At 36.2% G+C, this 23,708-nt stretch overlaps 3 protein-coding genes across 3 annotated transcripts; 2 read left to right on the top strand and 1 right to left on the bottom strand.

Annotated features, from left to right (window-relative positions):
• The first annotated feature begins 2,370 nt into the window (after positions 1–2,370).
• LOC141585934 (large ribosomal subunit protein uL3c) lies at positions 2,371–5,220 on the top strand. Its single transcript, XM_074407014.1, has 3 exons — positions 2,371–2,483; positions 3,319–3,938; positions 4,742–5,220. The coding sequence occupies exons 2-3, from the start codon at positions 3,323–3,325 to the stop codon at positions 5,029–5,031; spliced, it is 906 nt and encodes a 301-aa protein (XP_074263115.1). The 5' UTR covers positions 2,371–2,483; positions 3,319–3,322; the 3' UTR covers positions 5,032–5,220.
• Positions 5,221–5,286: 66 nt separating this feature from the next.
• LOC141585935 (17.3 kDa class II heat shock protein-like) lies at positions 5,287–6,694 on the top strand. Its single transcript, XM_074407015.1, has 2 exons — positions 5,287–5,819; positions 6,328–6,694. The coding sequence occupies exons 1-2, from the start codon at positions 5,568–5,570 to the stop codon at positions 6,595–6,597; spliced, it is 522 nt and encodes a 173-aa protein (XP_074263116.1). The 5' UTR covers positions 5,287–5,567; the 3' UTR covers positions 6,598–6,694.
• A 493-nt stretch (positions 6,695–7,187) lies between these two features.
• LOC141585933 (uncharacterized) lies at positions 7,188–14,778 on the bottom strand. Its single transcript, XM_074407013.1, has 10 exons — positions 14,409–14,778; positions 12,105–12,492; positions 11,167–11,373; positions 10,589–10,807; positions 10,148–10,208; positions 9,849–10,052; positions 9,598–9,689; positions 8,789–8,971; positions 8,552–8,688; positions 7,188–7,779 (listed from the first exon to the last, which is right to left on the bottom strand). Exons 1-10 carry the CDS (start codon positions 14,525–14,527, stop codon positions 7,554–7,556), a joined length of 1,836 nt encoding a protein of 611 aa, XP_074263114.1. The 5' UTR covers positions 14,528–14,778; the 3' UTR covers positions 7,188–7,553.
• Positions 14,779–23,708: the final 8,930 nt, after the last annotated feature.

The raw sequence follows: 23,708 nt of genomic DNA, 5'->3' as shown, positions 1-23,708 counted from the left end.
TGTTTCGTTGTGATAACAAGACAAGATCTTAAAAGTAGTCTTACGGTATCGGAATGTCTCCATTACAAACCATATGCCAAATGTGTTGCATTACCATTTTTTTATGCTGCATAGAGGGGTTGTAGTGCGAATTCTAGACATTTTATTCTAGGCGATTTAGCCGGAAAATGACTTTTGAAAATCAATCGGTGATCTTCCGAAACCAACCTTATCTATTGGAATATTATGCCTTAAATGTCTATCGTATGTTGGGACCTTTCTCAATTAACATAAAATAGACATTATAACTCATACTGTCGGACTGAAATGATTCAAAAGTAATTTTAAGGTCTTCAAATATCTGTTTCAAACCATTTGCCATTTTTTTTAAGGCATAGAAGTGAATGCGGTGCGAATTTGAGGACGTTTTATTTCGGGGTCGGTCGGCCCGAAAACCGTGGATAATAATCTTCAAAATAGAGTTGATCAAGTGGCCCAAGCCCATTGGCCCTACCCGGCCCGACCTGGTTTTTTGAAGGGCTTGGGCCTTTATTTTTGGCCCAAAAAAGCCCATGGGCCGGCCTAAAAAGGCCCAAAATATTTTGGAACCGGGTTTGGGCCAAGCGTTTGGCCCAAATTTTGGCCCGGCCCGGCCCATATTTATTAATAATGAATATTTTTTCTAATAAAACCTATTAAAGTAGCGTTAAAGTTATACCCAACTCTTTACAAACTCAAGTATATTTTTTTTGATTTATAAAACCAAGTATACATAACATAAATCATATCTAAGAATGCATGATTAAGCATTCTAAAGTGGCGATTTTTGTCATTATTTTATTTTACAGAGCAATTCATATGCATTTCATCATATTTTGTGCAATTTTATACACTATGTATGTTTTAAAAGTTGTAACTGAAGTACGCTAATTATTTCCTAGGGTAAGTCGTAAATTTTAGGGCCTGAAAAAGCTCATTTAGGCCCAAAAGCCCGCATTAGCCCATAAGGGCCGGGTTTGGGCTTGCTAAATAAGCCCACGCATCTGGCCCGACCCGGCCCAACCCACACAAATGGGCCGCTTTTGTTAGAAAGGCCCGGCCCAAGCCCGCATTGGCCCGGCCCATGATCACCTCTACTTCAAAACCACCAACTTCCAACAATACTAACCATTGAATCTAATTTGAATTATAGTTTTTAATATATAGAAATTTCTATTTTAAAAAAGTTCTTTTAGGTTGAATTAATTACGTAGCTAAAAAGAATGAAGACAATAATAATAATAAAAATAATCGTGACAAAACACTAATAAACATAACAATATTCGTGGCAGAGCACTATTAATTTTGGAAATATATTTTGACGAAATATTATGCCAATATAGGTATTCATTAATAAAAACACGTTTTTTGTACAAGTCTCTTTTGTCGGCTCAGTGCGACCGCAAATTTGGGCTTGCATAACACCATCAACGTGATAACATAGCTAATACCGTGAATTTCACGGGTAATAGAACTAGTTGAGATCTAAAAGTGATTAGTAATATTTTAGTAGATGACCATTTTCAAAAAGTCACCAATTAAATACTTGATTAGTAATATTTATGTAAATCGTAAAATGGGTAAGTTAGACAGAATTTATCAAGACTACTCAACAGTAATCAAACAGACAAGTTCACTTACAACCAGACAAAGCTAACCTGATCCGATAAGGCTAACATGTGATACCCGAGAAGTGCTACCCAATAGACTGAACTGAAAAGTGACTCAAACCACCCGGGCCAGATTAGCCGACCCGAAAAAGACCCAACCCGAAAGTGATCCGATAATTAACCCAAAAATTACCCAACCCGAAGAAACCCGACTCTAAGACCATGCCCAAGCAAGGTCACCAATTGGGTCGTGACTTTGTTGGGTCATGCTAATGACAGCTTATAGTAGAATTAAGGAGATGATTTTGGTGACCTAGAATAAGCGAGAGTCAATTTGTGACATTGAGTTGAGAATGGTGACCTTATTGGTGACCCGATACGTGACATGCTCTGATTGGTTCATAACAATAAGTTATGAAAAAGTAAGATAGAGGGAGAGGTTTTGGTGGGTAGTGAATGTGATAATGATTGGAAAATGGAAAATTATTGGGTTGGTGACTTAGGTCGTGACCCTCTGCTTGGAAGGGTGAAAATGGGTCAAGATTAATAAAGTGTGATTAAAAAAAAAGTTGGTGACCAGATTAACGCGACTTTTTGCTTGGAAATGGTATAATAAGTAATAACCCATTTGCCGGATCTACTTACAAGTTACAACTACCTAAATGGCCTCTGCAGTCTGCACTGCACTTTTACTCAAGTAATGGTCCGGCCTAAGAGCCAAGGCCCAAAAACAAAAGTCCAAACACGTGAAAGTCACGTGATATAAACAAAACACACTCTTATCTATCCTTCATCTTCATTGTTGTTCCTTGTATTTCTCACTTCTTCATTGCACACAACTCTCACTTAACACTGGTATGTTTTACTCCCAATTCTCTCAATTTTTATTGCATTTTTACCTTCCTAGTCTATATTTATGCAATTTTTACTCTTTATTGCATTGTTTTTACTTCAAAGTTTTCATCTTTTTTAGCCAATTATTCAATAATATAGCTTCCATTTTGGTATTTAGGTTTACATAAGTCGAAAATTTTCCTGTTTACTGTTTTTGTTTTATACCCAATTGAATTTATATATGAAATTGCGATGGGGTTTGCTCAGTTTGTTGATTTAATGATATATGTACCCTTTTAAATGATTCTTATGCTCTTTGTAGCATTATACATAGTATAATTATTATACCGACTCGTTGTGTTGATAACTCAAGGGTAAGACTGCGTATATCTGACCCCGTTACCCAAGAAAATTTGCAGGAGCCATTAAGGCACTGGTGTAATGTTGTTGTATACTCCCTCCGTCCCAACTCCCAATCATTTGTTTACCTTTGATTAAAATACTCCTCAAAAAGAATATAAGAGGTAAACAAATGACCGAGACAAAAACAGTCGAGTATATGATAATTATGCAGCCTCTCTATGTTGCTAACAAAGGGATAATGCTCCATACATCCAACCCCCTTATCCCTCAATTTGCGGGCGCCATTAAGACTTTGGGGTAATTTTGTAGTACATATGATAATTGTATATGAATATATTGGTAGGTTTCCCCTTGATATAGTCTATAGTGTTATAATTTGTTTGATATTATACATCTGTAACAATTTAATTATTGAATTAAAGCTAATGCCTTGCTCTTTTTGAAATGTTACAGTTCAGTATATATTTAGCGGGTTTTTTTTTTCTGTTTTCAGTGCCATGGCTACAGTCTCTCCTTCATTTTCTATAAAGTGTAGTAGCTGTACCTATTCAGAAGGTAACAAACAGTTGAAAAGCTTACCATCGTCGTCTTCTTTCCAATTATCTCGTAAGTTCCAGTCATTGCAGCTGTCGTCCTCCTTTCTTTGCTCCCCAAGTCAGGCTAGTAAGCTGAAGTTGAGTGTCCCTAGATCTGAGAATCATGTGAGATCAGTGGGTGGTCTGGGGATTAAAATGATGAGCGTTGAGGCCGGAGTTGGTGTGATGGGTACCAAACTCGGAATGATGAGCTTCTTTGAGGAGAATGGGGTTGTGGTGCCTGTTACCATTGTAGGGTTTAAGGAAGGGAACATTGTGACCCAAGTGAAGACAGAGTCGACTGACGGGTATAATGCCGTTCAAGTGGGGTATGAGAGAGTGAGGGACCGGAAGCTTACCAAACCGGAAATGGGTCACCTGAACAAGTCGAATGTGATTCCGTTACGTCATCTCCAAGAGTTCCGGCTTGTTTCAGTAGATGGCTTTAGCCCCAGCCAGAAGCTTACGTTCGAAGAGCTATTCAAGGAAGGTGACATGGTCGATGTGTCTGGCACAACCATCGGAAAAGGGTTCCAAGGTCATTTTCTTAATTTCTGATACTTTCTTGTCCTCATTTTTCACTTCTGTTACTACTATTTGATTACTGTGTGATGTTATGTTATAGCTTTTACCTGCTCTGGATTTCACCATATTTATAACGTCCTTCCTGAAAAAACTGTGCAAGTGATTCTTAGGGTTTGAGTTTGGATAAGATGCATCTTTCATAAATTAGTACTCCCTCCGTCCCGGTCATTTGTTGCCCTATTCCATTTTGGGGTGTCTCAGTCAATTGTTGTTCTTTCTATTTTAAGAATGAACTTGATGAGCAATTTGATCATTCACACTCAATTTGTGCCACTTGTCATTTAATAATTGGCCCCCTCCTCTTTCCTTGGTCTTTGTGCCAAAACCAAAGGACAACAATTGACCGGGACGGAGGGAGTACTTCAGTGCCTGTTTTTCACTGCTGATGAAAGGGCATTTAGTTCAGTCAACTGCCAAAAGAATTACAGTCTAGGCCCGAAAAATTTGCCTCAACTCTTCTGAGGCGCTTCAGTACTGTTGTTGCAGCGTCTTGCAACTATAATCATTAGGGTCGTTTATAGATATGTTGTTTATTCATCAATCACTTGACCGTCTTTCACTTTGGTGGCTATGCTTAAACTAGTTTGGCTGTTTCTTGAACACAGAGCAAACTTTATAGTCTCTGAATCTCCTCTTTATGGTAAATTGGTAACTTTCAGATTGACAATTGTTTTTACCCTACTCTGCACCGAGAATACTGTTTTAAAGAGGGTGAATTCTCGTTCCCACTTTTAACGGGGCTCATGCAATGTTCAGGTGGTATTAAAAGACACAACTTCAAGAGAGGTCTAATGACTCACGGATCTAAAAGTCATAGAGCCTTGGGATCCATTGGAGCTGGAACCACCCCGGGTCATGTATACAAAGGCAAGAAAATGCCCGGGAGAATGGGTGGAACCAAAACAAAGATCAGAAAACTGAAGATCATGAAGATCGACAGTGAGCTTGGCGTGGTCATGATCAAGGGTGCTCTTCCTGGTAAACCCGGAAACCTTTTGCGGCTAGCTCCAGCAAAGATTGTCGGTAAAAACATCCCGAAGAATTAGACAGTTCCACAATGGTTTTGTCGATCATTCACTGATTTATACTGCTGCATCGAGAACATCCTGTCAAGAGTTATGGAGTAATCTTTTGTTTATATCTGTATGTTCTCTTCCTTTCCATAGACATGTTTCAGAACCTCTGTATTTTGCTTTCTTCCGAGGCATCAAGTTATAAAATGTGGCTTACAAAAATAATTACGCGTAGTATTTTTGAAAAAAAAAAAAACTGCATTTATCTTAACTCTTAAGAACTAGTCTCTTACTATAGGCGGTCTAATAAGAGAGTTGCTGATAAGACTTGAGCGAATCCTGATGGTGCTATCTCATTTTCCGTCAAGATTTCGTGCAACAGTTAACCTTTGACACGGAAATTAATTAAACAAAAAAGTGATGATAATAATGGAGCAAAACCAAGTCAACAAGCCAGTTGTGAATTTCTAGGGTTATATATATACATAGTATAATGCTAATTGCTAAATCTTTTAAAACTCTTAACAAAGTCAAACAAACTTAATTGATTAAGTAAAAGAGGGAAAAAAATGGAGGGAATGACAAAGGAAATGGGAAGGGTAGAGTTGAATAATGGTGATCATCGTCGATCGATGAACGGGAACCGGAATGATAATGATCAGGCTGTAGAAATGATGGAGCTGCAAGGAATAGGGAAGGTGAACAACAATGGGAAGAAGAATGAGAAGACAACTTTGAGGACACCAGCTGATATATATGAATACCCTTCTTTCTATTCCTTTATTCTTGACATGCCTGGCCTTGATGCCCTAAATATTAAGGTACCCTTATTTCATACTCGGTCCCTCCTTCCAACTTATATTTTCATAGGTCTGTTCAAATTACGTGACAGGAATTTTGAACAAACGTAAAAAAAAATGAACTGGAAAAGAGCGAGTTTTCTGATCAACTGGTCCGTGAGGACTCGAGAAGCATAGTCGAGGCCTAGGTCTCGCACTTTACTTCCCACGGATTAGTTGATCTCGTCTATTTTGTCTCTGGTGTTATGTCGTCCCTGATTATTATTCCGAACATCCACATTATATTACGAGTGTACATATAATTATACTCTTTCGTCTCACAATAAGATTTTCACGCGTTGTATATGAAATAAGGAAAAATAACTACGTGTATGTAAGTCGATGCAGAGTAGTTTATGCAACATTAAGACGATTCATCGATTGTTTGTTGCTGCTCATTTGTAAGCTATGCTATTTGTTGCTGTCGAAAAAAAAAAAAAAAAGACGATTCATCGATTGTTTATGCATGGGAATTAATGGTAATGAGCAGGTGAAGGTAGAGAACGGCATATTACACGTGACAGGGAAGAAGACGAAGATGCAGATGAAAGCCGGGAATGGAGACGACGGAGAGGTAAAGGCGATAAGGATAGAGAGGAGAAGGGCAAGGTACATGAGGAAGTTCACTCTTCCAAATGATGCAACCCATGAACATGTCAAGGCTACCTACCAAGATGGAGTGCTCTCCATTTCTGTTTCTAAGAAGTTTGACTTGGAAAAGTCAACGCCCGACTCACCCACCAACGTTAACGTCTCCTAATATAAAAAACGCTACCGTTGTCAGCTAGCTTATCTGATAAAACTATTAAGCATGGTGTTTATGGTTCAGGTTTAAAAGCAGTCAATTTTTATTGTTCATTAATATGAAAAAAAAAAAAAAAAAAAAAACTTATAATAACATACGGAGTATTTACATTGTTTAATACGAGTAGTAAATATTTTTTTTTTTTGGGTAACGAGGGAACCCGCAGCCGCTACCTTCGATGTGCACTGGGTAAACCCATTATTTTGACATATTGTTGATGAGAATGGTGAATTATTATGTAAGGTGATGATTTTAAACCTTTGTATATTGTTTTTAGAACTCGATATTAATAGGGGATCGACTTATATTGAGAAGCTTAATTGCTCGATCTTATGAACAGAATGTAGAGATTGATCTTGAAAGCATCCCATATTTTCTAAATTACTAAAATTGTTTATATTTATATTTTTGAACCTACAATTTAGTCCTTTAAACTTTAAATCTCGACTAAGCCACTGAATAATTTGGTTCCATTTACCAAAAATCAAAGCGGTATCTTCATTCCTCCAGTTTCTCCAACATTTCGAACGCAACACAGATGAAGATGAAAATTAAATGACAATAAAATTGGCAATTTGCTAAGATCGGATACAAACGAGCTAGATGATCCTTACACGGCCTCTCAGTCGATAGCTTGAGAGCCATAAATATCGTTTTGAATATAACTTCGGTTTGTAGTTCTTACCTCCTTAAAGCATGTGAGTCTATACAAAGGTGAGAAAGCTAAATAAGGAGACGAACAAAAGGGATAGAAAGTGCAACAGATGCCTGGACAAAGAAAGAAGAAAGAATGCCAAGTTCTGGCAGCGAGATCAGGGTACGATGACCAATTCTGCAGTCACAACTGCAAACAATATTTAATACGTATCTGCCGTATAGCTGAAAAGCCGAGCATGTTCTCAAGTTGCCGTCTACTCCTGAGCATTGTGGCTGTTTTTCTGTGGTTGTACGACATTCTCCAAAAAGATGAAATGACTTGCAGCACGAAACACATTGGCGATTTGCAAAACGAGAGACTGAATCATTGGAGATGTAGGATCAACGGTGTCTGGAAGACGAGGCAGACACTGGGGAATAAACTCCGCTTTGTTATGGGTAGGAGCATAAAGAGTCAGTACTGCTCGGCAAAATACAAACCTGTATGACAAAGAAACAAAGAAACAACTGATATACACAAAATCTCTTATCTGTCTTAATTGTCACAAGTTCGGCAAATTCCAAGCTCAAGTTTTAATGAAAAATTCTACAGTATTTGTTGGAATTAACAGTACTCCCTCCCTCTGTCCCAGTCAATTGTTGTCCTTTGGTTTTGGCACAAAGACTAAGGAAAGAGGAGGCCAATTACTAAATAATGACAAGTGGAATAAATTGAGTGTGAATGATCAAATTGTTCATCTCCATTCTTAAAATAGAAAGGACAACAATTGGCTGACACACCCAAAAATGGAAAAGGACAACAAATGACCGGGACAGAGGGAGTACTTAAGCCTGCATGTTTCGCGAGAATTCACGTGCCCCCAGTACCCACCAATTCATAGGTTTGAGTGTTTGACATCCACCAACATAATTGTTTAGTACTTCTATCCGCCACTGTATGTTTTGATCAAGTGTTTTAACAAGTTAATCTAATGTTTCAGTCCCTGATCAGGTATCGCCAACTTTAACCTATTGATCTCAACAAAAGTAGGTTAAGGTATAATGTTAACTTTGTCACCTTGTAATCAGACAATTATTTTCATTTTCTTTACAAAAAGTTGTAGACCTTGTATACAGTATGCGTTGTGAGAAAATAAGGGTTAAAATTGGCGATCAAAGTCAAGGAAAAACATTATAAATGGGATGGAGAGGGTAATATAGGAGTATGGGAGGATCATGAAGTCAAGGATTACTCATATGATGCAAAGTTTACCTAAGTAGGAGCCGTCTGAGGAACGGGTCACAGAAAACTTGAGACCAGACAGAGTCAAGAGCGCCTGACGTTGCTAGAGTCAACCCCCAGTCATTTAAAGAGGACGAGAGGAGCTTGTTAGCATCTTCATAGGCATCCTGAGAAATTATCTCGTGGTAAGCTTTGTGTTGTTTAAGAAAACCATCAAGAATTCGATTAGAGGACAAGAAGGCAAATCCGTAAAACCGTTAAACCCACCTTTTGAATATCAGACCCAGAGAATCCGAGAAGCAGACAGAAAGCCTGAACGGGAGCCGTAAGAAAGTTGGTAAACAGGCTCCCGTGCGTGGGCCAGGACCATTCTCCAGTGGCAGCAGGTGGTGAAGACCTTGGAGACAAGAGCATGGCAACTGGTTCTCCTTTCTCAGTTCCACACAATATCTGTTTGTAAATAAACAGAATGGTCAATAAGGACAATATCTCACCTGGATGACAGGATCAGGGAAAATTGCAGTAGGAAAAAATGATTAAATAAGAGCGAGAGAAAATTCTGTAATACTGTCGGGAAAAAAAGTATAGCTTTAGTTGTAAAAAAAAAAGGTGAATCTGAACAGTCCAAAGCTGATTCTGTTCTACGAGCAAGGTGCTTAGTACTCAATGCTCATAGTCATAAATTTTCATTTTCCCTATATTTCTCAACGAACAGATAACTTGGATAGAACTATTGATGTAAAATTTCGTTGTGCCTCGTGAATATTTGATTGCAGATATTTCTTGTTATATCAAACTTATCACATCCCAGCCTGAAAGAGATCGGCGCATTGCTGCCACATCTCAGAAGGTTGTAATGGCTACTATATACTAATGTTTGAGGAGGTGATAGTTAGACTGGCTAACTAAGTATCCACGATGGTTGCATCGTTGCATTGACCATGCAATTATCCTGCCTCCTTCCCAGTTCCCTACCCAATTTTTGAGACAAAGAAAAAAGCAAAAATAAAGGGAGGAGAAAAGAACAGAGGTATGGAGACAATATTAATATAAAACCCAGAGAGCCAGAGACTTGCCTTGAATGACGCACTGCTCTCACTGTCAATGATCATGAATAGTGGCTTTCTTGTAAATGGAAGCAAGTCAGAAGGGTAGATGAAATTGGAACCTGAAGAAATACTCGACTATTTATTAATGCGGAACAGTTGGGCAAATAAAGCACATCTCTCATCTTTTTCATTAGGATTCTCACTGCCAAAATCTATTTTCCATGACTATACCATATATTACTCAGTTTGTACAAGCAGAATGCCAGAATTAAGCGTACCATCATTTCCGCGGGAACCAATATGTATGGCGTCTAGGTGGCTATTCGAGGACAATTCTTTGAATTGCCCAGACGAATCACTTTGACCACCACCCATAGGAGTCGCATCCAGGGTAGAGTTGTATTGAAGGCTCTTGACATTGCTCTCAGAATTAAGGCGACTGCCAGCAACTGAGGGAGATGAAAAGGCTTGTCCACCTTTCCCTGATAAAATTTTAATAAGTGAAAGTTAACACTTATATTTTAAGTTTTTGACATATGAATAACACAAGAGGTGAGAGACTATTTTCCAAAATAACCTGAGAGATAGATGAAAAGAACTCCATCAGAAGGGAGATCGTCACAAGCTGTTGCCAGTACCTAGAGCAAAAGAAGTTTTATGCGTCTGTTATAAATTAAGATCTCAAAACTTGGGAACTAACTGAGCAATGAAGATGTGCTTCAGTACATCTATGAAGAAAGATTTTTCCCATCGCTACTCGCTCAAAAAATACGTTACTTCGACACGGCTGCAAGTGATGGACATGACATGGTTGGCTTAAACCGCCTTAAAGTAAGTGTCGAAGTGTAGTATCGTGTCTCAATGAAAGAGTGTCAGACACACGACAAGCAGCCAAAGTGAGGTGTCGAAGTAGCATAAATCTCAAAAATAGCATTTACTGTTAAGCATCCATGGAGACCAGATTGGATGGCGGGTTCACACACTAGAACTAACAAAGTGAATTCTTCACGATACATACTGCCATGTAATGCGTGGTTGATGGACGATATAAGACAGCTTTCCGTGGATTAGGTGGCAAGGTTGGATCACTAATATCTTGTGAGTGGTTAATAATGTTGCCTTTTGTTGATCCATTTTGACTTGTACTACTTCCTGACTGGTAGAATGTGCCAGAAGGCTCCCATTCCAAGCTCTGAAGCATTCTGTAAGTATCGAGGGTAAGTTCTGAAAATTTCACCTGCATACACAAATGCACATTGAAGCTAACAGCTCTATCAAATACATGGCAATGAAGCACATTTGAAAAGAACAATTTCACACGGAGCAACACCTCATATTGCTTTAAAGGCCCCGGTTGACAGTCACCGAACTAACACATAGTTGCTCTGGCCCTACAGATGGTTTACATGTATCATATTTAGTTTGTCTTGACCAATAATATACATTTTGTCTTTAGTCGTGTTTTGTGCAGCGGAAAATGAATGTGACACTCCCAAGCCCACTTGCATGCGCTTACATTAAAAAACCCACTCCAAAAGCGTAAACTAGCAGCATGACAAATGTAGTGATTGATCAAGACAATAAAGTAGGTCGAACCTCATTAGGGTGGTAGCTACATAGTATTGCATCTCGCAGTCTAAAATTTCTCTTTGGATTATGTGAGGAAACTTGTTGTAAAGTGTCAGGATGAGGATCAAGAACAAGACTGTATCTCAAAGGCCTGAGGTTCAGAAAGAGAGTATCAGCTTTCAGGAATTTCATTATTTCTTGAATAACTAGCTTCCATTCTCTGAAATTAGCATCCTGGAAAACAGAATACGGGGTCAAGTAATATATCACCAACATATAAACAAACATTCAGAATACTAGTTCTCAGCACAGTGTAACATCTTCATCTCTTCTTGGAACAATAGAACCCTGGCCTTATGCCAGTCAGGGTTCAAAAAGCACCAAAGGTGGTGAGACGAAAATAGAAAATGCCATTTATGGTACAAAAATACGGTCTCAGTCGAGATATAGCAGATGTATAGTTTTAGAAAAAGGTTTTTGGCACTCTTTCTTGCAACCTAAACTTTTGAGAAGATTTTTCATGTTAATGATATCTGTTTTGTGTTTTATGAGCTCTTTTTTCACAAATACACATCATTTGCACATACAACTGTTTGCCAATCTTTTCAGAAAAGTAACGGGAAGCATTTGGTTAAGTCGTGGAAATATCCGCCACGTATCAATAACATATTCAAGAATAGGTTATTACAGATGAAATGTCTACACTATTTCTACAAAGCATTATATAACGGGAGATAACACAACCACCATCAGGTAATCCGTTATGGTCACGGCTGCAAAGTAATGGGTACGTATTAATACCATGGTAGCGTGGTCTCAATAGAATTATGAAATTCATCTGCAACGCAGTTATTCTAATAGATGAGTTCTCTTCTCCTAAGCCTAAGGGAAGGACTATACAAATCTTAGCATGAAACCACACCGAACCAAAGAAAATAGTTTTGAAGCTTTCATTGGTAAATAACCTGAAAACTCCTTTTGCACTCGTCAAGCAACATCTTCAAGTGATTAACCAGCTGATGTACCATTTCTCGACGGTTCAGGAGCAGACATACTGAAATAAACCTAGCAAGAAATCTCAATTGCTTGTGAGCGAGATTAAGTTCTTGAGATAAACCCTCCTTGAAATACTCTCTTGTCAATATTGCATCATAGAATACATAAGATTCTGACAAATAACTAGCCTCACTTGTACGCATATACTGCCCAAAGTAAAGCTGAGCAATACGAGAAGCGATCTCACCGATCTCCCATCTTTTGAGCCCAGCCTCAACAAGCTTCTGACGATTTTCTTGCTGAAACTTCCATAACTCTGTATAGACCTTGAATACCTTATAGAAATAAGTATCAAACCTGAAATTTGGGAATTAATTATGGCATATTAACATAGGTCCAAACATGTTATAGTCTGCATAAAGTCTCCACAAGATTCTCTCTTAACATGCTGAGTGAAAGTTTACTTCAGTTCATCACCTCTTAAAATAGTCCTTCTTTCATGCATATATGTTAGAAGTATGAGCTCCCTCTGAGAAAGTTAAAAAAATGATTTTTACATTTAAAATATTTATTAATTCGGAGCTTGATCTTGGAATCATTGATCTCGATTCGTACGCTAGAAATGTGGACAAAAATGGCTCAAAAGTGAATGTGATCCCCCCCTAACCTTCCAACTAACACGGTCGCGATAGCGGTCAACAAATATATGAGAGCGCTTAATAAGTACATGAGGCACGTCAATAAATATATGATAGAACTTAGTAAGTATATGAGGGATCCCTGAAACTACATGTTAAAAACTTAAGGTCCCATGTACTCAATAATAACTAATTCCCGGAGCTCAGTACGTATAAAAGGAAACTCAGCAAGTACTCCGTACATGTTAAAAACTTAGGATTCTATGTCCTCGCCCCTCGTACTGGTTTAGCGGCGATGCTTATGAAACCAAATGGGGCATTTCCAAGAATAAGGAGTAGCTTCAAGCCTTCTACCAGAAAATCCATCACCAATGCACGTGTACACCATTCTAATGACATCATTTGTGAGAAAGGTACAGAGAGAATTATGCCTTTGAAAAACTTTTAAATGCCTTTCAGTGTTGCATAATAAAAAAGCTATAGTTCTAGATAAGACAATCATGGTTATCATTTAATCAATTGTTTCGTCTTTTGCTTTAAATTTGTTATCTTATATTTTTGTGCCTCCCATTCTACACCTACGTCCGTCACTAGATAAGACGCTTATTCATCCTTTCAGCCAGCACCGAATTTCTCCATGTGGAAATCTGTTGTCTAGTGGTACAAAATTGCAAAGTACATCCATTGAAATAGGCTTAACCTGAAGTCCCTTAACGATCTCTTGGAAAGCATTGAACCATGGCCCAACTCAAGATGCTCACCAAGCCCGCAATAACACCACCAACACTACCTAGTATCTAAAAGACTCCTACCTAAGGCGAGTTAAGGGGGTTGAATGTATGCAGCCTAGAAGAGGTTGTTTTCAGATGACCTCTAACGACAGTTCCGTAGGTAATTGCATCCAATGAATGCTTCTTCACACTAAAAAGAAGCGTACCTAATGTAGTGAATCTATTCCATCATAATCAAGAACCAAAAAGGTCGAGAATTTTCTACCCCATTGGAAATGAACATCTTACCCTCATCCCCCAAATTGCTAGCTCACAGTCTCACACTCAACACCAAAATCAACACAATGAACTAACTATTCAAAGATTAAACAACCGAAAACGAATGGAAACCATGTAAACAATGAACCCTAGCAATCTAGCATTCAATGTTTTGAACACACAACTCATAATTTATTCATTCAACTATCTGTTTCCAGCAATTACAATCATACTTCCATGCAAATTAAAAATGGGCAATTGCTTGACTTCATATAATTGATCAAAAAACTCATTTCTAGCATTTCAGCAAACAATTTCTTAACTTTACAATATTCCAAGCCAAATTAATGTCCCATATCTAATCAAAACTTCTTGAATAAAATCAATCAAATGATCATAAATACTGAAAAATAAAAAGTACCCATAATTAAGAACTATGGTATCTTTCCTCAAAAAAAGAACTACAGTATCCGTCTTAAGATGAAAACGGGTCAAGCATACAGGACAAATCTTTTGTTAATCTCTATTCATCCATTTTTTTTGTCTTATCTATCATAATTGACCCGTTTTAAGTTTAAAACGGATATTAACATCGAATTTGTGACTTAATAACAACAAGCATATGAAAAATGAACAAGAATTATACCTAGTGCGTTCATAAAGAGGTAAATCCCTGATCTTGGAAAACTTTTTATCAGCTTTATCAACCAATGATAAATACACTTCAATTAATGGTATTCCACTACTTTGTTGAGCCATTTTCATTCAATTGAACAAAAATTCCAATAACCCAGAATTCAATTTGCTCAATTAAATTCGAATTAAGGGTTTCAGAGATTGAATTCGAAGAGAAAGTAGCTGAATTTGGGAATTTTTAAGTAATTTTTTAAGAGTTGATTAAGGTTGAGTAATGGACCTACTGTAAGTGCTAATAATATTTTCTTTTCTTTTTTTCATTGTTTGGCGTATTATTGTCTAGACTCTTGTCTTATAGTGGACCTATTTTTAATTGATTTGCATATCATATGATTTGATATTTGGATCAATTAAGCAACCCAACCCAACCCAACAAAATTTTGTGGACATTTTTCACTTTATAAGATGGAATTGAATTGTTAAAATTTGGTGAAATTCTTAGAAAATTTAGGTTTAAGTCTTCTCAAGAGTAAAATTTTGTAGAACATTTTTGACCTAAGTCTATGCTTTATAGACTTGAAGTCTGTCAGGGGTGGCTTAACTGGTATACGTGGTTTGCAGGCTATCACATTGTTGGGTTAAAACTTCCAACACAAGTAATAAATTTACTAAGTGTTACAATATGCATAAAATTGATGATATGCATGTAACTTTAGGAGAGTTAAAAGCTTTTAGTGCCATTCTAAAAGTTGTTTATTTCTAATTTTGCCATTGTAAAGTTATTTTTTCTATTAGCGCCATTGTGAAAGTTGATTCATATGCTTATTGCCATTTTGTAACTTGTTTTACCTGTTATTGCAGGTTGCTATTACCTCTATTTTTTTCCACTAAAAAGTTATTTTTCATGACTTTTTATAAAATAATAACTGATTCCTTTATAGTAATTAACTAAAACTCAAGCTATATTGTTTTTTTTATATTCAAATCTTCTGTATTATGTCATTGAAGTTCTCAAATGTCAAAAAAATTTAAGGTTTTGGCCTTTTTTTTTACGAAAATCTTCGTAATATTTAGGTTTAGCTAAAAGACAAAAATCTCTCTAGATAATTGATTAAAAACCGAATTGTTTTTTCCCAAAAAGTTTTAATCATAAAAAACTAGCCTTTTCTTAGTATTTTACAGCTTTTTTTTGTTTCTCAATGTTTATAACCTAATTAAATAATCTATAGATTATTCTTTTTTAAATATTTGTTTCTTATTAGTGATAAAAGAATGGATTGTTTGATTCAATACGAGAAGATCAAATTCGTGATGATTAAACAATGAAGTAAGTTGTAAGTTTGGTATGAGTTATATAATATATTCACAAAACAAAAAAATATGTGTGATGTTGCAATTCATGTGCCGGTCAAGTAATGTTGAAAATTTTCGTTAAAAATTCTTTATGTTATGAAGGAATTGTTTACTAAACCTTTTATGTTATGAACATTTTGGTAAAAAATATTAATAATCAAAGGCTATAAATTTTTCGACATTTGAGAAATTAAATGACATAACATAAAATATTTGAGAATAAAAAAAACATTTTGTTTGTCTTTCGAAAAACTATAAACGAATTCATTATAATCTTATAAAAAGCTCTGAAAATAAAATAAAATGAATGTAATAGTAACCTCTTATAGCAGGTGAAACAAGTTATAAAATGGCATTAAACGTAGTACTCCACTTTTACAATGGTAACTAACGAAAAAATAATCTTACAATGGCAAAATTAGAAATAATAAACTTTTATAGTGGCAGTGAAAGCTTTTAACTCAACTTTAGGAGGTGTTAATGAATGAAACATTCATTTGTTAACTTTACGTGAAAATGAGACGAAACATATGAATTGTGTTTTAATTCATATGTGTATAACGTGAAGTGATTTATGATTTAAAATCTAACGTCAATTTCACGTGGTTATATAAAGGATGGTAAATCTTTTGGAAAATATATCTCACAAAAATGTAATCAAACAAAGTGACTAGAAAGTCGGGGTTTGAGGGTGAGGTGGAGTACAACGGGTGTTTTTATACAATAATTTAGGAGGTTACTCTAGGAGTGATATTAGTGGCATTGACTAATATTACTGGAGGGCTAGAGGTTGTTATCTTATATTATTGTGGGTTTCGAATTGGTATTAATTCGGGACGGTTACGTTATACTGGTACTATATTATTATAATGGATTCTAGTCGATTTGGTTAGTTGGTTTTACTTCCGGATTTGGAAGGTTTTGCCCTGGGTTTAACCCTAAATACTGTCTCATCTTATTATTGCTTACATTTATTTACTTTTACGGTTTAATTGTCAATTAGTTGCTTCCGTTGCGCGTGGGAGATTGGTGTTTATTTCTCAACACACATATACCCAAGGGTTTACCTAGTACACACCGAAGGTAGCGGCTGCGGGTTCACTCGTCACAAAAAAAAAAAATAGATTGATACTAGATGGCTAAAGGTAGAGATTGATGTCGTGTTAGACTGTACCTCATGCCTGCTCACTATATCTGAAAGAGAAAATAACACGACCCAGACATGGGAAGGTAGTAGGGTTCATATCGTGTACTGGCGTGCTGGTGAAATGAAAATGGCGACCCAGGCATGGCCACAATCCAGTCTTCTTTCTTAAACTTCTCCCCAGACATGGCCCACATATCGTATCGTATTGGGCCTTGTCAATCCTGTGTCGTGCTAATTCGGCCATCAACCGTGTTGGAGTGTGCTAGCTCAATGGCCCGCGTACCCACTTATATCTCTAGCTAAAGGTGGCTATTCTAGCGAATCAACTCGGATCAGTTCAGGATCGATTCTCCGCAACTTGATTTGTCCACAACCATCGAAAACCTTGCAAAAACGAATTATAGGTCGTCCAATTCAGGTCTAGCCGAAAGACAAGATGTGGTTATCTTTATTGATTATACTAATTTCATTGAATTTAAAGAATATTTAAATTTGTTATTATACTATGAATAATAATTTCATGTGAAATTGTTAAGAACTCTTATTAGCTCTGTCAACGTGAGTGTTTCTAGCTCATTAATAAAATATGGATTATATCAATGGATAAGTGTAAATTTTTAATTTAATTATCCTTCTTTTAACCGTACATTACTTTATACGACATCAACACTCGTCAATCAAATAATTTGCTATTTTAAAGTCGGTAAGCTTTGTTTGTTACGGAGTATCTTCTTATAACCATGAAAAAGGTAATCGGAGAAGTGTAACATATGTCATTTATATGAGTTAAATTGCGTGATAATTTCTTAAATTTTATTTATATGAGCTAAATTGCGTGGTAATTTCTTAAATTTTATCATTTTACAGAGTATTAAATTTGTTATATTGTTGAGACATCATGCATAAACATGTTTTTCAACACTAAATCAAAATTATCCACTACATATTCAAAAACATTGAATAAAGAAGAAAAAAACATTGGTGACATCTTGCGTAAGTTCATAGAAAGTTTCTAAAATGAGAAGTGACATTAGTTAAGACTTAAATAAATATTCAATCACTTTTGTTGAGCGTTGTGACCTCATCAGATGTTTACATTATTTCATGGGAACTTCCTTCTTACTTTGCTTGCTCAAAAGATTTCTAGTTGATTGATGTTTTGATCCCCTATTTACTAAATAAATAGGTGAAATTCCAACTTTTCCCGCCTAAAAATATTTCCTAGAATAGAATAGTGCTTGATATTTTTAGCATATAGTATATATGTGGACATGATAAATCATAAATGAATATAATCTTTTGTATTTAAAAATATGGGTTTATAACATTTAATATTTCACATTCTGCACAAATTTATCTTCGATCTTTATAGGATAAAGAAATTATAAATAATATTTTATTGACTTTTTATGATGAGAAGTTGCGGCTAAAAAATATGGTATTAGTAAATATTTGTTCAAATTCATTGACTTTTTATGATAAAAATTTGCAGCTAAAAAATATGTTATATTAGTAAATATTTGTAAATTAACATCATTAATTTCTCGGTAAAAACAAAAAATAAATTTAAAAAAAATACTCATTTTATTACTTCTTACGATTTAAAATTTTATTTATTTCTCTTATCAAAATACATTAAGGAGAAACATGAAAATAAGTGAATTGTCAATTTAAATTCTATAAATAATACACTAAAAAGTAAAACTCTATAAATACCGTGCATATATTGCACGAGGTCTATATTAGTAACCCTATAAATACCGCGCATTTATTGCGCGAGATCTAAACTAGTATAGTATTAACCTATTTCATCCTTACGGATTAAAAAAGATGGTAAAAGACTAAAAGCCCCTTATTTCTAAACCAGAGATTTGTAACAGTTTTAATCAGAAAACATCTTTACTGCAAGATCATGCAATTAAGCGAGAAAATATATACAGTACATATTTTGTTTGATTCGTTTAAATAAACTTGCTTGGTTGTCTTCTTTAATGTCACTTATTTTAGCGATACTGAAACTTAAAGCGATAAAGTAACTACATCGGATATTATTTACTTTTAAACAATTGCATGCCCGTTACTTCTACGAGACTGCGACCATCTGTCTCAAACTTCCACTAATTCATGTGATTCTTACGTTTCACTAAAATAAATTTCGCAAAAATATAAACACGTAAATAACCAAATAAATCGAAAAGAGTTACAAATTATAGGCTAAAGTATTAGTCATAGACTCATAGTTGGTGAAATTCTGCATGCAATACGTCTACTTAACCGCAGGAGTAAGAACTCTGACTCCTACCAAACTTTACCAGCCAAATAAAATCTCTATTAAATCCACGTGACACATCATTCGTGCTCTTGGTTAAGTTCCAGTTTCCTGTCAACCAATGCCATATCTGTTTCCAAATTAATACGGAGTAGTCAACTCATCTGACTGACCTTATGTTTCTTGGTTTACACTTCACACCATACGGTAAAAATCGATTCGACCTATCTGGTATTACCAAGAGCCTAGGAACTTAAAGCCCGCCCTCATAAATTTTAACACTAGTTTCATCAGGTAATTCGATTTTGAAACCGTAAGTTAATGACTTATTAGTGTTACTACCACACAATGTGATAGGTGAACCAACTCAACCACAACTTTAAGGTGATGGTTGAGGCCCAACTATTATAAATATTTTTATTACGCTCTCTCACTCAAATGCCCGTTGGGCTTGAAGAGTGGTTAGTTGTGCACCGGCTCCCCCGTACCGTGTGCTGGGTACCATGATAGATGAACCAACTCAACCATCACCTTAAACCTTAAGGTGATGGTTGAGGCCCAACTATTATAAATATTCCTATTACAATGTTTGTACAATCTCCGTTTGACCACCATTCGAACATTATTGTGCCACATTGTCGGTACATATGCACAATTGCAAAGCTGGCCAGAATCAGCTAGGGTGACCTTCACCTAGTGGCAAAGCCAAGATTTACAAGGAATATAAGATAACCTGAAGAGTAGGTCTCATGAGAGACCGTTTCTCATTAATTTAGTGAGAGACATAATAGCGAAAAAAGAAATTCAGTGGTCCCTCATCCCATCATGTGAGAGAGACCGTCTCTCCGAAGTTTTTACGTAACCTGAAAAAAGTTCGAAAATTTAACTAAATTATTCTATCACCCTACATATATATTTGTTCCATTAACTCTGAAAGTCTGAATTGAATTCTCGCTTTGCCAGTGCATGCATCTCAGAAAATTAATCTAGTCCATTTAGCTTTTATTCATTTCAAAACGAGTTGGACAAAACACTAACTCGACACGACCTTATTTTGCTACACATTGACACGAGACATAATTCTCGTCTTTTCGATTCTAGACAGAGAGTTGGAGCCTCAGAGAAGCATCATGAAAGTGGAGACATCTATCTTATATTCTTATCTTTCATGGATTCTTGAGAGTTGAGACCATGCTAAAGTTAAAGCAAATACCATAAACCAAGCTTTATAAAAAGAAAAGCTGAAACTGTACCATAACATAAAAATAAATTATTCCTTACAAAAATGTGAATTGTGGACTCATTCTGTATAAAGTTGCAAATTCTCATTTTGGACCTTTTGAAATTAAGACCGATAAATGCGATCATGTTATAATAAAATGTTAATATTTCCTAATAAAAAAGTTTCCATCAGTTTGCTGTTACAACAATACAATTTTAGTCATAAGTTTTTATCATTAAAAAGGTCACTTTTTATTATAAAACGCTGACATTTTTCTCGTCTTAAGTTAAAACCGTCTCAAGGGAGACCAACATAAAATGCAGAATCATTTGCCAACTACTGACCCATGTGACTACATTCATTGACTTTCACCAAATTATACAAATATCTACTATATACTACAAGAGCACAAGTTCAACTACTTAAAACAAATTAATCTATCAAACCAATCATTCAACATTTTTGGTAACAAACATCTTCTGCTCATTTCACTGAATTATCATCCTTCAGCAAGTAGCTTAGCAACTTCTCAGACGACGACAACAGTCGAAAAATGATTAGGAATCGACTGTCGGTTCTGAAAACAAGAATTCCCTAATTAGGATTTCTGTAGCTCAAAAGGTTACAATCTTGCAAACTTCCCTGATTAGTTGTTTCCATTTATTTATTTTTACGGTTTACTTGTCGATTAATTGTCTCCGTTGCGCATGGGAGACTGACGCTAATTTCCCAACATTCCCTGATTAGGATTTGTAGCTCAAAAGGTTTACAATTTTGCAAACTTAGAACAAACGGAAATTTCAACTAAAAACTTCGTAATTTTCATTGTTCAGAAGACGACAATCTTTAATCCATGATCGATCATTCATAAACACAAATTTCTCTATACCTCCATACATTCATAAGAATATGGAATACTACTATATTTTCGGATTTTCCCTTGTTTTACAAATTACAACATAAAACCATTACAAATTCCCCTCACAAAACTCGCTAATTGAACTAATTACGGAATGTTATAGTACGAATTACCGAGTACAACAATACATCTATAATTATAATTATCATTAATAGGAGTAACACATAGTATGAGAATCACTGAAATTGACTCTTAGTTTTTCAACACTAATATACATTTTTCAACCCGAACTATAAAAAAGACTGGATTCAGTGCCACCAGGCACCAGGTAGCGCAATCTCATTTTCCTTTAAAAAAAGGACCAGACTAGTACCACTGGGTGGCGCTATCTCATTCTCACGACCGGGTTTCTAATATACATTTTTCAACCCAAACAATAATAAAGACTGGATTTACTGTCACAACCAGGTGGCGGTGGCGCTATCTCATTTTCCTTTAACGAGTTTCTTTCTCAATCTCGTCTTCAACAACTTCAACAACCACCTGACCACGACTCTCGACTTCCCGAACCACAACAACATCATCACCACCTCTCTCAACCCGCAACGCGGCAACACTAACACTCACATTATTAACACCAGTGACACTAGCATCAGTACCCCTAGCAGGCAAAGGATTCATACCCGACCGACAAAGCGGACAACTCGAATGCGTAGCAAGCCACGTGTCAATACAAGAAAGATGAAAAGCATGTTCACAATTCGGCATAAGACGAAGACTCTCTTCTTCCTTGAAATCCGCTAAACAAACCGCACATTCCGTAGCTTCAACTAGTCCATCGCCACGTATATACTTAAAAACCGTGATCTGGCGGATATACGCTTCGTCTAAACCGGTATCCGGTCGAGCTGGATCGTGTACCATGGGATCAACCCGGTCTAGAGAGCGTAACACGCGGCGGCGAGTGTGGCGAGTCGCGCGGCGGCGGCGGCAGTAGCGGGAGATTACAGTATAGTAGAATAAACATAAGAAAGCGGCGATTAAGACGGCGATTAATGCGGCCATTAAAGGAGAAATTGATTTGGATGAATCGTCGGAAGATGAAGAGGAAGAAGAGGAATCGTCATCGTTAGGGTTGATAAAAGGGTATTGTTGTTGAACTAGAGGTGGTGGTTGGAGGTAGAAGTAGTTTTTGTTGTTGTTTGGTAGCGGTTGTGGTTGTGGTTGTGGTGGTGGAGGCCATGGTTGCGGAGCTCCGAAGGAGATCGTCGCAGCCATGGATGAGTTGCGGAGATCTAGATGAGGTTATTGGTGAGTGAAAATTGTGGAGTATAATTAGGGAATAGTGAAGGGAGAAAGGGAGGGAGAGTAATAATGGAGGGTAATGGAGAGAAATGGAAGGGAGGGTAAAGGTAGGTTGAGGTGGTGGAGAATGGTGTGTCAAGTATGTGGCTTAGAGTGGGAGTCATCATTTGGTAAAGTTCTCTATTCTTTCTTTTTTCTTCTTTTCTTTTCCTCTCTCTTTCTTCTTTTTTTCCTATTTTTATTTTATTTAAAAACTGGTCTATTTCAGACAGGTATTCAAGTATATCAGAAAAGTTAAATAATACTCTCTCCTTTTTATATATGACGTTTTGTATTTACGAGGTAAACCTTTGACTTTAATATTTATAAAAATATATTTGTTTAAAAAATATAAAACTGGTAGCATTAAATTCCTTACGAAAAACTCTTTCGTATGAGTATACATATCATAATATTTAGTCTTATATTTTAAAAGATTTTAAAGAGAGAAGAGAGTATCTTGAAATGTAAAAAAGTCATATAAAAAAACAGAGGGAGCAAGATATTTGTGTTATTATACAAGTGGTATATATTACTTGACTCATCTTACGTTTAAATGAATTCTTTTACAGTTTTACCTTAGGGGAGAATCAATCAGCAAACGAAATTGAGCAAAAAGCATAATCCCCTTCCCCTTAATACAAAGTATAAAATGAAAAATCACAAGAAATTACCTTGTGAATAATTACTGATTGGAAGCAATGCGACCTTGAACTAATCTAAACTAAAATTAAGTAAAAAAATCCAATTTTACAATAGTTTTATCAGCAGTGATTAATTGAATACAAAGATTAAAAATATTGTATCATTCTTTCGTTGTACTCCCTCTATAGTCCAAACACCAATAATCGTGTAAAAGTTACTGTATATGAATGGTAACTCGATGACAATTGTGACTTTGTGAGTATATAGTTGACAAACAAACGATAACTGTTACAACAAATTAACGAGTTATACTTATGAACAAGAAGTTTGCAGAAAACAGAAGTTGCAGAACAACAAAGCGGTACAACGATCACACCCCCCTGGTCGTACCTGCCGCCGAGGTCTTCGCCCTGAGCAAGAACGAGGGTCAGAAGTGGGAGAGGCCCCCAGTGCCGAGGAGTGATTTGACAC

Source organism: Silene latifolia, chromosome 6, assembly GCF_048544455.1.
Source record: "Silene latifolia isolate original U9 population chromosome 6, ASM4854445v1, whole genome shotgun sequence".
NCBI lineage: Eukaryota > Viridiplantae > Streptophyta > Magnoliopsida > Caryophyllales > Caryophyllaceae > Silene > Silene latifolia.
The sequence above is the reverse complement of the archived record's forward strand: the minus strand, read 5'-3'. Positions and strand labels throughout refer to the sequence as shown.